The 17,500-nt window shown below is 39.6% G+C and overlaps 1 protein-coding gene across 1 annotated transcript in view; it reads left to right on the top strand.

The window, feature by feature from the left end:
- The window catches only part of VPS13A (vacuolar protein sorting 13 homolog A), a 198,115-nt gene that overhangs the window by 43,739 nt on the left and 136,876 nt on the right, over nucleotides 1-17,500 (top strand). The window contains exons 8-12 of the mRNA XM_075278130.1: nucleotides 4,455-4,514; nucleotides 5,798-5,878; nucleotides 9,041-9,098; nucleotides 11,558-11,685; nucleotides 15,160-15,266. Coding sequence (XP_075134231.1) covers nucleotides 4,455-4,514; nucleotides 5,798-5,878; nucleotides 9,041-9,098; nucleotides 11,558-11,685; nucleotides 15,160-15,266 — 434 coding nt within the window. The remainder of the gene's footprint in view (nucleotides 1-4,454; nucleotides 4,515-5,797; nucleotides 5,879-9,040; nucleotides 9,099-11,557; nucleotides 11,686-15,159; nucleotides 15,267-17,500) is intronic.

Raw genomic sequence — 17,500 nt, 5'->3', positions numbered from 1 at the left:
TTAAGAAAGGTCTGTTACTGCTAGTAATGGGTTAATAAGTACACCCATATACCTTTAGCAGTGTTTGGAGTGATTTCTGGGTGTCTCTGGGAGCTGCTGGCATCCTCTGCATTTGTTTACATGGTGTAACTTCCTGCTGTGCAGCTTTCTGTGTACCTTCCACACTAGTTCCACCCCAGTCTCCCTAGTTAAAGTATCTCGCCCACTACTAGCCCCTCCCCCTCCCCTGTCTTACCAGCTTATACCCCAGTCTCCTTAGCTAAGCTATCATGTGCATCACTAGCTCTGCCCACCCTTCCCCAGTCTCCCTAGCTAAGTTATCCTGCTCACTATTAGCAGAGAAGAAGAGGGAGGAGCTGTTCCCAGCCACAGAAAGGCTTGGTAAGTATGGATGGGGGGGGGGGTAATGGTGACGTTACGTTTCGGAAGCGGTGAAATGGAAGGTCATCGGAATATCAGAAGGTGTCCCTGGGTCGGTCACATGAAGTTAGGCGGGGGAGGGGATTTATTTTAACGGCTAATTCTTAGTTCACCCTGGCCAACCCAGAGTAAAAAGCTAGAGCAGGGGTCTCAAACTCGCGGCCCGCGGGCCACATGCGGCCCCCCGAACAATTTTGTGCGGCCCGCACAAGCCTAGGGACGCCGGATCCAAGTTGAATAAATTGCGAGATGATTATATCCACTAGTCACATCATCACATCGCGCCTACAGGTCTATTAGTGAGACTGCAGAGCGCGGCGGGGGAGAGTTGGATGGTGAGTATAAGTGTTTTTTTTGTGTGTTAAAGAGGACCTTTCACCATTTTGCCCACAGGCAGTTCTATATACAGAGATGGAGGGACATGAATCTGGGGGCAGAGATGGGGGGACATGAATCTGGGGGCAGAGATGGGGGGACATGAATCTGGGGGCAGAGATGGAGGGGACATGAATCTGGGGGCAGCGATGGAGGGGACATGAATCTGGGGGCAGAGATGGAGGGACATGAATCTGGGGGCAGATGAAGGGTGTATATGTAACTGGGGGAAAGATGGAGGGGGGACATATAGTTTACGGCTGACTGTAGGAGGATTATACAGTGTGGGGGCACATGAAAAATGAATGGGTGGAGTCAACATAAAAGTGGGTGGAGCTAAATTTGCCGCGGTGTGGCCCGCCGACTGGCTGGGATCTTGCTCTGCGGCCCACATGCTGAGTTGAGTTTGAGACCCCTGAGCTAGAGGGTAAAAAAAAGCAACATGTATTATCTTCAGGTGGATTCTGCCTTGAAAAAACCATCGAAATCCATGGAAGGTGGGAAAAACATTACACAGTTTTTGACGCAGTTTTTGCAAAAACTGCATCAAAAACAGCAAGTGGGTTTTTTTAAAGGGAATTTTTCAGGTCCATATATTGTGCTGGAGCAAAAAAGTACAGCAAAAACCGCATTAAAAGAAAAAAAAAAAAAAAAAAGTGTAAATTTTTTTCCTAATTCCTGAATCAAAATTTTTCAGCCTTAAACTCCATGTGCACATACCGTGACAAGTAAAAAAGTATCTATTTCAGCAGTACTTCTTATATCAAAATGCATTAAAGGACTACTTAGCAAGTAAGACTCCACTGCTCCAAAAATTGCCGTAAGGGTGCATTCACACTGAGTAAACGCTAGCTTATTCTGAACGTCAAACACGTTCAGAATAAGCGGCGTCTAAAGCAGCTCCATTCATCTCTATGGGAGCCGGCATACGAGCGCTCCCCATAGAAATGAATGGGCTGCTGCTTTCACTCCGAGCAGTCCCATTGAAGTGAATTGGGAGTGCCAGCGTATACGGCAAGCTCTGCTCATGCCGAGCCGTACACGCCGGCACTCCCCATTCACTTCAATGGGACTGCTCGGAGTGAAAGCAGCATCCCATTCATTTCTATGGGGAGCGCTCGTATGCCGGCTCCCATAGAGATGAATGGAGCTGCTTTAGACGCCGCTTATTCTGAACGTGTTTTACGTTCAGAATAAGCTAGCGTTTACTCAGTGTGAATTCACCCTAAAATGGCAATTTACAGTTTGCAACTAGACAGGAATTTTTTGTGGTCTGGATCTTGTCAGAAATCCAGCCCGGTTTTCTTAATTGTGGCTAAGCCATCTTATCTTCCATGCACTGTCCCTGACTGCTTGCACGAAATTATAACATGACTACAATAAGAATATCATGGCTGGACTATCAACAAGTGCCAGACCGCAGAAAGTTCCTACGTTCATGGTATTATGCATTGACAACCTATCAAGACAAAAGTCTTCACTAACACGGTTAGGTCTTGTGAGGAAACATTTAACATTATGGGACCATCCTGCTTTCTCACATGATGATGAATGCAAATCTTTTGTGAAATGGAAACTGTGAGGGAAAGACACAATTATCCACCTCTCACATTTCCGTTTCTTCTATCATTTTCTGAATTTTTATAAATATGACTCATGACGCATCACATTTTCTTGCATATAATCAGATGAAAAGCTTCCTCCACTCCTCGACTCATTACTGCTAGTCTGGTCGAAAGAATGCTCTCTAATTTCTTTGAATCTACCAATCCGGCTGTTCCCTTCTGTATATCATTTTTGTCCCCTAGGATTAAAAATGGCACAGTGTAAGATGGTATATTGGGAATTTGTCATTCTTGGAAGAAGACCATTAATTCATTATCATGAAGTGACTCAAAATATTCTGTAGGGATGGAGAGGAATTAAGAAGGCAGTTATAAATGAGAGACCACAAGAATCCTATTTCATGTTTATGCATAAAGCAATACTAGGATTCACTATTACAATATGTATTAGAGCTCCATTTAAGCTTAAAGCATGCCCAAAATGTAAGACATCATTAAAGGGGTTATCCGGGCATTTTTTTTTTTTTTTTTTTTGTCTGTTAGTGCTATTAATGGGTTAATAAATGCACCCATATACCTTTTAGCATATTTTGAGTGATTTCTGGGTGTCTTCTGGAGCTCCTGGTATCTTCTTCTTTTATTTATATGGTTCTGCTTACTGCTATGTAACTTCCTCACTAACCCCTCTGACCTTGCTCGCCCTCCTTCCTAACTCCCCCCTTCCTGTAAACCCCTCCCTGTCTCTCTAGCTATCTTGCCCTTCCCTACCTACTCAGCCCAACCCCTGACCCATAGTATATACTTACCTTCCACACGTCTTCCTGTGAAATGGCCTCTCCTCCTGTACTGTGTTTGTGCGAGCTCTTCTCCTCCAGCGACGATCCACCTCTACTTTGCATCCATGTATGCGGAGGCCGGAGTAGAGGAGAACATCGCACAGCCTGCAGAATCACTACAGAGGGAGGAGCCGTCTTACTGAAAGAGGCCTGGAGGGTAAGTATAATGGAGTGGATGGAGAGGAGTAGTAGTAACAATCAGTTTACGGAAATGGGGAAACGGATCGTCACCGGATAATCAGAAAATGTCCACCCCAGGGATATGGGTAAATATAAATTTTTTATTACTAATGTTATTTAGAAAGTAGGAGAGGGAAGATGTTTAGACTAGTTGTAGGGATTTCTAATTATCCCGGACAATCCCTTTAACTGACCTTACTCAAGAATTGTGGATGTACCTTTTTATTAAACTATATTGGAATAATGTGGTAAAGATAATACAGCCTTTCAAAGGGCTTTAGGACTTTGCCTTTCCATAGCCCCTTCATGGTGCCCCACCTGCATGATATACTACATATTGTTTTCTTGGTAGCAAAAATATGCAGTTTAGCTTAATAGTCACAATCCACAGTCCATACACTAGATGATATTATTAAACAGGTGAAGAAATACTTCCGTTTTGACATGGTAGAAGCTTTAATAGGTGCGGCTCTTTCATTGTTGAATTCTTTTCAGAGGCAGAAATAAGGGAGGGTATGATTCCTTTCAAATACATAAAATGGGTGTCTGTTTTCGAAACTGTTTGACTCAGCTAAAAGTATAACAACTAATTCTGTCTGATTTGAGGCATCATTTTGCGATCCCCATACAGCCTACCATATATTGAATACAATAGTGACTATCCTAATGGGAATGGGGGATATAAGCGAGGGGGGAACTGTTCATACATTATATAAATCATAAACATGTTATGTTTTTCCATTATTATTCCATGTAATTTTCTGTAATAATATATATAGTAAGTGATGACCATTCTGCTTGCATTAAATATGGAATATTTATTTTTTTGCCTTAAATTATATATTATATTCATGGAAAATACCTTTATATGTCTAGTATGACTGTATCAAGAATAGTTGCTTGCTCACCATAAATCCCACCAATAGTTTTACAAAATGTTTTTTCATTCTCTGTATAAAAAAATATTAATCTGTATGCACATTATTTAAATCATTTCTAAGTGTTGTTTCAATACTGTTGCTACTGTATTGAGATTTTTTTTCTGGTTTGTGATTTTTTTTTCGCTCTTATATTACAGACATCTGATAAAAATTGGAATCCATGTCTACATGATGAATCTTCCAAGTTGTTTTACAAGGTAATTAAATTATCTATATGTACAGTGCATATGTGTGATAATCTGCAGAGAGGTACTGGATCAACCTGCCAACAAGTTCAATTCCCATAGTTATTGGATCAAAATTTGTTGACACTTGTGACCACATTTGTGAATCATTAATGTACTCACCCAAAATAATTTAGACTTGGATATTGGATATTGAACTTAAAGTGGCTACACAATTGGTAAAGCTGTCATAAACATGCATTAATTTGTCAAGTATTTTTATTCTAAGGAGGAGAAGGGAATACCTGTAAGACATCTATTGCAGCAACATATTTTTATTGAAAACAGACGATCAGCCATGTTAACATGATCGAAACACCACAGAAAAAATGAGGCGTTTCATGGTCACAGCTAAGTGGATGAGATTTTAGCAAATCCTATCTCCACTTTGCGATAAAATACATGCTGCTGATCTCTAGTGATTTCCAAACCCGTTGCGGTTTTGGAAATCACAGTATGGGAATAATACCTATTGAAATGCTGGGGGTTTCCCTATAGATATGATTGAAGCAGAAAGTCTGCTGAGGAAAACTCTGCAAACTTTCTGTCAAAAGCATTGCAGGAAGAACCACGATGCGTTGCCGCTGTGGTTTTTCCTGCAGCTCTTTTTAGCTGTGGGTTGTCACATGGGGCCTTAACCAGGAAAAAAAAAATTGCTGAGGGCAGAGAGGGATCAGTCCTCTCTGGTGGTTTCTTCCGGCACTACGGCAATAACATAAATGGTTCCCCATGTGGCAAATGCAGCCAGTCGCTTGGTCATGTGCAGTAGTTGGTTATGTTAATTCTATAGTGTTCCATGTTCTGCAGCAAGAAAGTAACCCACTTTCTCAATCACCATTATGACCATGATTTTAGAACTGCATATGAAAAATATCTTAACTTGAGTATTGGGAATAGAATGGTATTATTTTATCAAGATCAATCAGCTTTAAGTCCGCTTAAAGAGAACATGTCATGGGCAGCATAAAATACTATCAGGCTCCCTTGTTACACAGAAATAATGGGGGAATTTTTCATGATATTTTCCCTAGTTTTGTGGCACAAAAGTCACAAATTTTTATGCATGTATATTTGCACAAAAATTTCTATAAGTAGAGCCTGGTGGGAAGAAAACAGAAGAGAGCTGTCCAGTGAACATTTCTCCTTTGGTTCAGCCAGTTTATATTTCTAGTTACACATCACTTTAACTTAATTTTTAGTACGGTATTTAGAATATAAAAAATTTTTTGTCAATGTGCTCTGTTTGTTTTTTGTAGATTGTACGACTTGACAACCTTTTTGCCTACTGGAACGTAAAATCAGAGATGTATTACCACCGATCGTACAATGAAGCTTTGGTATGATCTTTTATGCCCCATTTGAAAATCCACCTTATCTACCTTTAAAAAAAATTAGAAAAACAAATCACTGTTTGCAAATCCAATTGCTGCAGTGATTGGATTCATAAGCCTGATGCCAAACTAACAACTAATGTCAGATAATGCAATTTTATAACATAGAGCATGTCTTTAAAAATCCATTTTTAAAGAATCTAACATTTAGTTTTCGTACAATTCCTATTAATCTATTAAGACCTGTACCAAATTGTCATAGAAGAAATATATTCATGTAATTTGTTCTAAATATGTTCTAAATATGCAATAATCCTTGACATTATGAGGCCTTTTTCTATTTTATCTTTAAATCTGCTGTAATGAACACTGTTATCTTAAAGTGGATTCATTGAACAAGTTCAGAGAGGCCCTGGATGCCTTTCTTGAAGAGAACAATATTATGGGTTATGGACTCTAGATTTTAAGGACACGTTGATCTAGGGTTTTATACTGACTGTCAGATTGGAGTCGTGAAGGAATGTTTTTCTCTGAAATGGGTTTTTTTTTGCCTTCCTCTGGATCAACACTGTAGGGGATTGTAGGGTTATAGTTTGGACTTGATGGACTGATGTCTTCATCCAACCTCATCTACTATGTAAAGGAGTTGTCCAGGCAAATATGGCCAACCAGTTTAAATTCTAAATAGGCTGTGAGTGGTCCGGTCTTTTTGGTCCCGTATGGTGGAAGTCCCAGCCACAGGTGACCACTGAAGCCAATCAGCAGCCTCAGAAAAGGGCATACAGTGTCACTACTTGTAACATCGATGGTCTGTTACTGAGGCCACTAAATGGTCATGTGACTGCTGAGGCCAATCAGCGGCTTCAGCAGAAGGAATCCATGATGTCACAGCCAGTGAACAGTTTCACTTTTTTTTTCATCTCCTTGGTTGTCGAGGTATTTAAAAAAATGCCTGTACAGCCTCTTTAAAGCTTACCTTAAGATTGTATATTAAAATTATTGTTTCTTTTCTTTCCCCTTTGGTGTCATACAATTTTATATAACTGTAATTTTTATAAAAGTTTTGTCAATTTGAAAAGAAGTAGCAGGACATCAATCAGGAGATAAACAATTAAAAGGAAAAGGAGACAGAGAAATGCAATAACAAAAATGCAAGAAAAACAGACGAAATACAAAAAAAAAAGAAATAAAAAAAGACCTGGTGTCATAAAATTTTAATGTGACTCATAAACAGATTTCTTAGGTATTTCTGTAAGACTGAAGCCCCACGTTATGGAAAGACAGTTTTTTCTGTTGCAGATTTTGGTGTGTTGTTTTTTTTTTTTTTTTTTTTTTTTTTTTAGCCAAAGCCAAGAACGGCTACAAAAGAAATGGGAGATATATAGGAAGTTCTTATACTTCTCCCTTCTATTCAATCCACTCCTAACTTTGGCTTTAAAAAAATGCAACAAAATCTGCAACACAAAAAATGGGTTTCCACAGTGTGGGGCCTCAGCCTTATACTTCACATTTAATGTATTCTGTTGCATTGTTTTGTTCACTGGTACATATTCTAACCCCCTGCAAGAAAATATGTGAGTAAATTCACACCTACTGTCGCAGGATGAGAGCAATGGACATTAATCCAGATCGTGCCCCTCCCCTGCATCAGATGTCTATCTGTATTCACCTCAAATTAAAAAAAAAATTTGAAGAAGCTTTTGTCTTTTCTTTTCTTTTTTTTTTTTTTTACTTTTCTGACAGAAAAAAACCCCTCATTCTTTTAATACTTGTTTTTTGAGTTACAAAAGTAAACAAATAGCAGAAATATCCTGTTGTTTACATTGCAGTCAATGGGAATGTTACCGTTCATGTCCGTTTCATCATATGACGGGTGACTGCAAAGGACATTAGTAATAATAGTATGAACATAGCCTTACTCTGTGACGTGTACCTATATATCTGGATACAAATGTACCGTATTTTTCGGACTATAAGACGCACTTTTTTCCCCCCAAATTTCGGAGGAAAATGAGGGTGCGTCTTATAGTCTGAATGTGGGTTTGCAGCATGGCCGCGCTACTGCCACCGCTGGTTTTCTTCAGCGGCAGTAGCGCGGCAATCCGCAGGCCCCGGCAGCTAAGACAGTCCCCAGCATCTGCTGTAATAGACCGGCGGATGCCGGGGAGTGTCTTAGCTGCCGGGGCCTGCAGATTGCCGCGCTACTGCCACCACTGGTTTTCTTCAGCGGCAGGAGTGTGACAATACTGCAGGCCCCGGCAGCTAAGACACTCCCCGGCATCCGCCGGTCTATTACAGCAGATGCCGGGGACTGTCTTAGCTGCCGGGGCCTGCGGATTGCCGCGCTACTGCCGCTGAAGAAAACCAGCGGTGGCAGTAGCACGGCCATGCTGCAAATCCACTGCTCCTCCGCAGGTCCCGACAATTAGTTAGGCCCCCCCCCCCCCCCCCCCCGGCCTCATACCTTTACTGATGCAGGCCGGCTCCTGCACGGCGAGGCCGCAGGAGCCGGCCTGTTCCGATGACAGCCGGGAGCCTAATGAAGGCTCCCAGGCCTGTCATAGATATATATTACTATCGCGGCTGGTCTATGACCCTCCGCGATAGTAATGTATAGAATCTCCCATAGACGGCAATACACTTGTATTGCCGTCTATGGGACTTGCAATCAAATGATTGCAGGTTCAAGCCCCCCAGGCGGGGGATATTAAAATAGTAAAAAAAAAAAAAAAAAAAAAAACTTAAAAAAAATATAATAAAAAATAAAATAAATAAAAGTTCACCTCCTTTCCCTAGAATACATATAAAAGTGTAACATTACTGTGAAACATATACATTAGGTATCCCTGTGTCTGAAAATGCCCGGTCTACACCTGGCCCCACAAAAAAAACGCCCTATACATCCCCGTACAGCTGCAGGGTCACCTGTCAATGTGGCCTTGCAGCTGTTCCAAAACTACAACTCCCATATATTAAATATGTTACCATTTTTTGCCTGAAAATTTTTTTTTCCCTATTTTTCTCCTCTAAAACCTTATAGTCCAGTGCGTCTTATAGTCCGAAAAATACGGTATATAGTTTTACAGTGACTCCCATCTCAGATATTAAGCTACCTTTTAGCGAGTTGAATGCATTATACATTATAACACCTAACTTTACTTTTTACAGGGTGTTTTGAAGTATGGTGTGGCATGCCACAATGTCATCCCTGAAGGTTATGATTTTGGTATGTTTATTTGTAATTAATATTTTATGTGTTATGTATCACTTTTATATATCCAACAAATTTGTCAGTGTTTCCATGTACACACTGGAGAAATGAAAGCTAGATTTTCATGACTATGCTGACACTGATTTTATGCTTTAGACATCTTTCCTAAATTCCGAAAGTAAAATCTAAGCCTCCTATGAACAGAAAGCAATTTGTGACAAAGTTTGCACAATTTCCTAGCTGAAGTATTAGTAAATGTCTTTTTTTTTTTTCAACTGTAATTTTTATTGAAATCATTTTTAACATATATAAAAAAAAGACACAACAAAGGCCAAAAAGAAAGGCATACAATTAAATATGTCTTAAAAGAAGTGTTAGTGGTATGTTGGATATATCTTTATATGTGTCAAAGAGAAGAATAAACTTTTAGGCTGAGTTCACACAGATGAATTATGTCAGAAATCTGCTTCAAAATCAGCATCCAAAAAATGCCTTGCTTTTTATGGAGGCTGATTTTGAGGCGGATTCCTGACCAAATTCCTGAGCAAAAAACTCTGTGTGAACTCAGCCTTAGTTCACATGGGTTTTTTGGTCAGGATTTTGAAGCCGTATCCGCCTCAAAATCCTGACCAAAAAGACAGCTCCCACTGAAATCAATGGGAGCCAGTCAGTTCTTTCTTTCTGGGAACTGGTTTGTTTGGAGCCGGCTCCTGGAAAAAGAAGCGAGATACTGATTCTTCAGGCCGTTTCGCCTCGCGATTCAGCCTGAAGACGCTCCCTCCTCCCGACTAGACCCATTCATTGGGCCTAATCCAGAGTGAAGTGCAGTGCAAATTTTGAAGGGGGGTGTGCAAGTCGTGGCAAGACGTGGGTGCACGTTGGGCAATAAATTGTCCCCAAGTATGTTTATTAGTAATAATAAAGTCTCTTCCACTTGGCTAAGTCTTAAGGGCTTTTTCAAATGTGGAATGAGCAGGTGTAACGTGTCAATATGCGTATAAAACGAGAACTTTTCAAAATTCAGATCATACTAATACTTTTTCTATTTCGTCATTCCTAAATTGTATGACCGATCATGTCATCTATATCATTGAGTGCACTGAATGCAAATTGATGTATGTGGGCTGTACCATAAGATCAGTGAAAATTAGGATTTCGGAGCACATTGTAAATAGTAATCGAGAATATGAAAATGCCTCGGGAGTATCACGTCATTTTTTATCAGTACATCAAGGTAATGTTTCAAGCCTACGATATTACGCCATAGAATATGTACCTCGACCATCTAGAGGTGGAGATTGGCGTAAAAAATTCCTTCTCCCTGAGGCTTACTGGATTATGCGATTAAAATCTCGTCAGCCGAAAGGTCTCAATATTAGATCAGATCTAGCATATATCTATTAGGATAATGCAATGTGGTCCGAATATCCTGAAAGTAGAAATGTGTGAATATTCCCCCATTAATATAGCTGTGTATGACTGTGTACCAGGAGAAGGATTTTTTTACGCCAATCTCCACCTCTAGATGGTCGAGGTACATATTCTATGGCGTAATATCGTAGGCTTGAAACATTACCTTGATGTACTGATAAAAAATGACGTGATACTTCCGAGACATTTTCATATTCTCTATTACTATTTGCAATGTGCTCTAAAATCCTAATTTTCACTGATCTTATGGTACAGCCCACATACATCAATTTGCATTCAGTGCACTCAATGATATAGATGATATGATCGGTCATACAATTTAGGAATGACAAAATAGAAAAAGTATTAGTAAGATCTGAATTTTGAAAAGTTCTCGTTTTATACGCATATTGACACCTGCACCTGCTCATTCCACATTTGAAAAAGCCCTTAAGACTTAGCCAAGTGGAAGAGACTTTGTTTGCATGGAATGATAGGAGAATTTGATTTATTTGAATTGGGTTATTGAACATACAGTTATAGGAGGAACTTCATATAGTAAAGGTTGTTAAAAATGAGAATGTTCTTTATTGAAAGGAGTATAACATGACTAGACTAGTAGTGGGTTGCAATCATGTATCGGAGTCATGTGATTCCTTTGGAAGTTCAAACACATGATCGGACTACTGACACATGCGTATTGATATTGTATATAGAGACTGTAGTGTGATGTTATTACGGCAGGAATCTATTGGGGTAAGTTATATGGTTTTTTAATCATCTACATTTAATTTGTATATGATGTTCAATGAGTTGTCCTACATGTTTATAAGGGTTTTAGTTTGATATAATGTTTGAGCCGAGAGGAAGGGACATAATGTTCCCGAAACGCGTCGCTTAGACTGGTTGACATTATACCTCAAACAGTTACTATGTAACTTTTTTATACTTGGTTATAAATAAAAGTTACATTTTATTCTACCGCGGGAATTTGTGTACTCTCATTCTTGATGCAGCTGATCATTACGTTTTACTTTAAGTTCTTTGTTTCCATTTTCTTTCAGTGTTCCGTCCCATTTCAGGAAGAGCAAAGCTCCGCATGAATCCACGTTCCGATTTTGACTTTTCTTCACCAAAAATAGATCTGGATGTAAACCTTCAGGACATAGCAATTGAATTTAAAAAACCACAGGTAATTATAAAATAGATGTATTTAGTGTATGTTCAGTAACAGGTAGGCAGTGTCCCATTTTCAGAGTACTTTTGTTTTCTGTACATAAAAATAATATTGGGTAATATATCAACACTTCTTACATGTCAGAAGGGTTTCTTACCACCCATACCCACTCTGTGGTTGGTTTTATTGCTATTGTTGAGTGCTTGCATGACTGGCTTCAGAAGTCTGTCTATTCTTTTGATATGTTGAAATATATTCAGGTTGTTCTAAATTATGCATGACAAAGGCCCTAATACTGTAGTTTTTATCATCTGGAGACGTTCCAATAAAGAATTACATTCACTAATTCAAACTGATATGAGTGTGTCTCTGCGAAAGCGTAAAGAACATCTGAAATCTTTCATTTGTACAGGATATCTTATGCACAATAAAACCTTTTATAAATGGCTAAATGTGTTTTGCAGGGATGAATATTAATTATATCAAAGGAAAGAAAGAAATGTGTGAATGCATGAGATCTGAAAAGATTTTGATGGTTATCCACTCTTCCAGGCAATTTGTTCATTCAGCTTTTGCCTTATATTATGTATGTCCAGAGATATCCAAGCTAAATGTTGTTGGTATTACCATGGACTAGGATTACAGAGGATCGTCCACCAACTCCAACTCTTTACATCCTTCAATAGGTGTGACTCCACTGATTCTGGCACAGTTGCAGTTTTTCTAAACCCTCTATTCCTGAGCTACCATGCTGTTATTTTCAGCACACAGTATGCCAGTTAGCTGTCAGTTGGGCGATACTGAGTTGGTGCAGATAGTCTGGGACCATCCACCTGACAGTGGAGAGCATAATAAGCCTATTGAGGGCTGTGACTTGTATTCACTGAAAGGTATAGGCATGAAAAGCAATAGCAAGCAAATCTAAAACATAACTTTTAATCTATTCTCATTAAAGAAAAAACATACCGTATATACTCGAGTATAAGCCGAATTTTTCAGCACAGTTTTTGTGCTGAAAAAGCCTCCCTCAGCTTATACTCGAGTCAGCAAAAAATAAAAAAATGTTTTTTTATTTTTTTAGGGGGGGGGGGGGGTCTATGACCAGCTGCAATATTAATGTATAGAATTTCCCATAAAATATTGGGGGAAAAAAAAGAAGCTTTAAAAAAAATTAAAAGTTCTAAATCCTTCCTTTCCCTAGAATGCATACAAAAGTAGAAAATGACTGTGAAACACAAGCACATTAGGTATCCCTGTGTCTGAAAGTGCCCGGTCTACTGAATATAGGGTATCTGCAGTGCTCCTGTGCCGTCGGAAAGGGGTTAATAGGAGCACTGCAGATACCCTATATTAAAAAAAAACAGTCCTCAGGGAAGGGGCAGACAGACAACCAAAACCCCCCCTCCTCTTCCCCAGGACCCAGCAACTACTGCACCCAAAAACTCCGACCATTTTAATTTTTGAAATTTTCCAGTAGCTGCTGCATTTCCCCCCTAGGCTTATACTCGAGTCAATAAGTTTTCCCAGTTTTTTGTGGTAAAATTAAGGGCCTCGGCTTATATTCGGGACGGCTTATACTCGAGTATATATGGTAATCATTTCTCTCACCCATTTATGAGTTTAAAAACTTGTACAAGGCCATCTTTAGCCCGGTTCACATGTGCGCATGGGTCTCCGTTGTGGGAGGGGGGGTTCCGCTTGGGGACCCCCTGAACGGAAACCTAATCCACATAAAAAAGCAGTTACTTTAGGAAACCCGTGGACCCCATAGACTATAATGGGGTCCGTGTGGTTTTTGCATGAAAAATACGGAGATGTATTTTTCATGCGGTGAGGGGAACGGAAGCCTCGAATGCAGATGTGAACCAGGCCTAAGATTTGTGTTCTAGTCCTGGTGCTACTACGCTAATGCTGGGAGTGAATTGCTCCAAACTTTGGTAGTCAGAGTCACTGGTAACAAACACTTGACCACAGCAGTACTAAACTTTCCACTAAACACTTCCAATGTTTCTAAATGAAATACCCTACGTGTTAATTATATCAAAATGTATCCTCTGAGCCAGATGTATAGTGTGTGTGTGTATATGTATTATATATATATATATATATATATATATTATATGCCGTATATAGCTGTCACTGGCAATCGAAACAAATGAACATGTATTGATTTCTTGGGAATGGTTAAGGCTACAGAAAAAAAATTGCAGTTGCATTGGAGTCAATGGAGTGGCTCTTGTTAAAGGTGCTGTTTGAGGGGGTGAAAGTTCCTCTTTGGCGTCACACTTTGTGGAAAAACTGCGTTTCTGTTGCAGATTTTACTCAGTATTATGAGCCAAAGCCAGGATTATAGTTAACAGAAGTTGTAAATATTAGCGCTGAGCTGCAGTAATATTACATCAAAAAGAATGGCAGGGGGAAAACCTTTACGTTGTTGTATCATGTGATATGCCATGTTTGTTTTGTTTTTTTTAACATTTGTTCCAAGTTTTATGATTTCTGTTCAGCTATTCCTCAGTATTCATGTCTTAGAAATTAATAATACCACCCTTCTCAAGCATATTCTATTGCTACCACTGCATTACTGAGCACATGACGAAGAATAACAACATTCTCCTGTTTCATATGTCACTTTTGTAGATCTGGAGATAAACAACTTTGAAATCTTATGCGAATAAGGCAGTTGATGCCTTGGGGGTTGTTATCACCCCTAGGAGCACTGCTCTTGCTGCTCAAATAGGATGGGTGACGTCATAACAGTAGGAGGATGAACTGTCACTGCTTTGGGTGGTGCAGGCAAGAAATGGCAATGGTCTAAGTGGCAAATGTAGTGCTCCAGGGAACCAAAGGCCTGCTTCCAGTGCAACCAGATGCTTTAGTTGCATAAGACTTCAATGTTGTTTTTTTCAAAATCTATAAAAGTGACATACATAACAAAGGTATGTTGTTTATCATTGCAATGTGCTTTGAATGCAGTGGTAGCAGTTGAATATCCTTGGAGGAGGTGGCAGACTACCTTTTAAGGCTCTGCTCACACTTTTATTGAAGTTGTCACCAGAGAGTTAGTTGTGTTTGTGTATTCACATATGGCAGTATTCAGTCTATCAAAATGGCAGACACTGACGAACTCCATTATAAGTCAGTGGGGTCCAGTGAGTGCTGATGGCATAAGTGATATGTTGGCTGTAAATAAAATGTAACAGACGTGAGCATAGTGAAAGTGTTTATCTAATATAAGTACACTTTAACTCTTATCTGCAAAGTTTGCACGTTCAAGCAAGAGCATTCCATGGATATTTTCATATTTGACTTTAGTAAAGTACACTGTCAGATAAACTTTAGTTGAGTATATTGATCTCTGTTACACATACAATTTACAAAATAATGAGGCTAAAAATTGTTTTTAATACTGTTCAATGATATAAAACAGGAACATGTTAACTCGTTTAATGATTGTAAAGTTAGATTTTATTTTATTTTTATTTTCAGTACCACAGCATCATGGAACTTCTTGAATCTATAGATATGATGTCAAGAAATCTACCATATAGAAAATTTCGACCAGATGTTGGCGTTCACAATCATGCTAGGGAATGGTAAGGAATGGATTCTATCCCTCCCCTTCACATGCAGTGACAATAATCAATATTATTTGATCGGTCACAGTTGTGAAGATAGAGATTACAATTATAAATATGAAACTGAATTATTATTTTAATTGCTTTGTTATGCATACGTTAAACAAAAAATAATATTCTTTACAGAAGATGTAAAGACTTTTTAACTTTTTTTAATGGAAAAAAAACGCAGAAATTTTTTTAAAATAAATTGATAGCAAACCAATCATCTGGCCGTCCTGTTCTGATGCTTTCTAGGTCACTGGCCCCTGACTGATAACCTCTCAGTCAAGTATAAGAGAAAACACAAAAGAAAAACAAGAGTAAGAGCCATTTGGAATATCTAGTGTGCGATACCCCTATTCCCTGGCTTGCGCACTAGAAGTAGCCGTGGGCCCTACTAACTAACCTGAGTGGGCGCGAACACAGTCAGAGAATTAGCTCACCTAAAAGAGAAACAGAAAACCCTGTCTTGCTTCAAATTTAGGAAGGAGAGGTAAGATACAGAAAAATCCCCCAACAGGTGTCCGACTGGACTAACAGTGAAACACAGAAATACTGACACTATGCAAATGGTAGGAAAAACAGAACTTAGTATCACACACAAAAAAACCTACAAAAAGTCCAAACTTCCAAGCAGTAAAAAGGCTAGGGTTCACTGTACCTAGAACACTATGCTTGGATAAATTAGCTCAATACTTAGCAAAATATCAGGATAATGTGAACAGGCAGCAAATGAAGCTGAATGGGCCAGGACTCAGACACAGATGAAATAGCAGTTTCAGGCAGACAGACCATTTCTGGAACACAGGAAACTGAAGTTTAAGACCGGCATCTGACAGCATGCACAGCGGATTTACATAGTAAAGAGCAGGACTCAGAACCACCCACAGCCTGTAATTAGGCACTGCAGAGGACTTAACCCCTTCAGAGGCAAAGACACACTAAGGCACTGAGCCACAAAGCAACTCATCATGTGATCCATGCATGAGTGCTACAGCATAAACAGCATGCCCAATGTGAACATTCTCCTGCAGTGCATCAGATAATTCATGCGCCGAATACCGTTCAAACACTCCACGCCTGAACCCAAAAGGCCGAGACAGCAAAGACTGGCTCATAACAGATTGGCTAAGGGCTCGTTCACATCTGCGTTGTGCTCTCCGTACTGCAGGTTTCCGTTTCCTGCATAAAACAGAGCAGGATACGGAAACCTGCAGGAGTCTTTCTCACCCATTCATTTGAATGGGTGAGAAAGCTGTCCGGCCGTGAGCGGCGGTGAGCGTTTTGCGCTCTCCGCCACGAAACCGGATTTGTTAAAAAATCTGGTTTCGCGGCGGAGAGCATAAAACGCTCACCGCCGCTCATGGCCGGACCCGGTTTGTGCTGTCCGTCTTCTGGCATGCAGAAGACGGAAAGCACAGAACGGAAAGTAGAATGCAGGTGTGAACCTAGCGTAAGCTGTTATATGGTTGACTGAGCAGTTATATCTTGTGCCTCAAGAGGGACAATGAAGCATAGGAACGGGAGCTGTTGGGTATTGCTGAGGTGTTATTTTATTATTTTTTTATTAATGTCTGTAGGCTGTAAAACCTACTGCTTGATTGCCTTTAGAACTCTATTTATTTGCTTTGTAATATTCCTAATCGCTTGCATATTTTATTAGAAAAAAAAAATCAATGTCGGATTGTTATATAAACCATAACAGAGGGTTGTGTTTGACAAACAGTGGAAAAGTGATGCATCCGGTACCTCTGTAGTACAAATTTCTTTCTGTTGCCGCAAAGTAATGTGCTGCCCACATCTGGCAGGCGGTGAACCACATTTAAAGGTTTTTAATTTGTTACGTATAAGTTATTATGGATTGGTGACTACTCTAGTCTCATTCCAGAATTCTGGAAAGCTGACAGATCTGTAAGCATTGTGTATAGTATAATGCTTGAAGGTGTTATTTGTGGCATTGGACTCGTGTGTATACTTCTATACTGAGGCTGACATTTCATAACTTAAAATTTATGAGCAGGAATACATCCATGCACGTGTGCTATAGTGTATGCCATTTCTGATGTACAGTATGGTAAATCTGTCAGAACCTGTCCCCTCTTATTCAAGCTTCCACCACTTTTGAAAGTAGCAGGACAAGTAAAGAAACCCTGAATTGTAGCGCAGTTATAGCGTACATCATCATTTGCAACTTTTAGACACCGCACCCT

This window comes from Leptodactylus fuscus, chromosome 1, assembly GCF_031893055.1.
Source record: "Leptodactylus fuscus isolate aLepFus1 chromosome 1, aLepFus1.hap2, whole genome shotgun sequence".
NCBI lineage: Eukaryota > Metazoa > Chordata > Amphibia > Anura > Leptodactylidae > Leptodactylus > Leptodactylus fuscus.
This window is presented reverse-complemented; position numbering and strand designations above follow the sequence as displayed.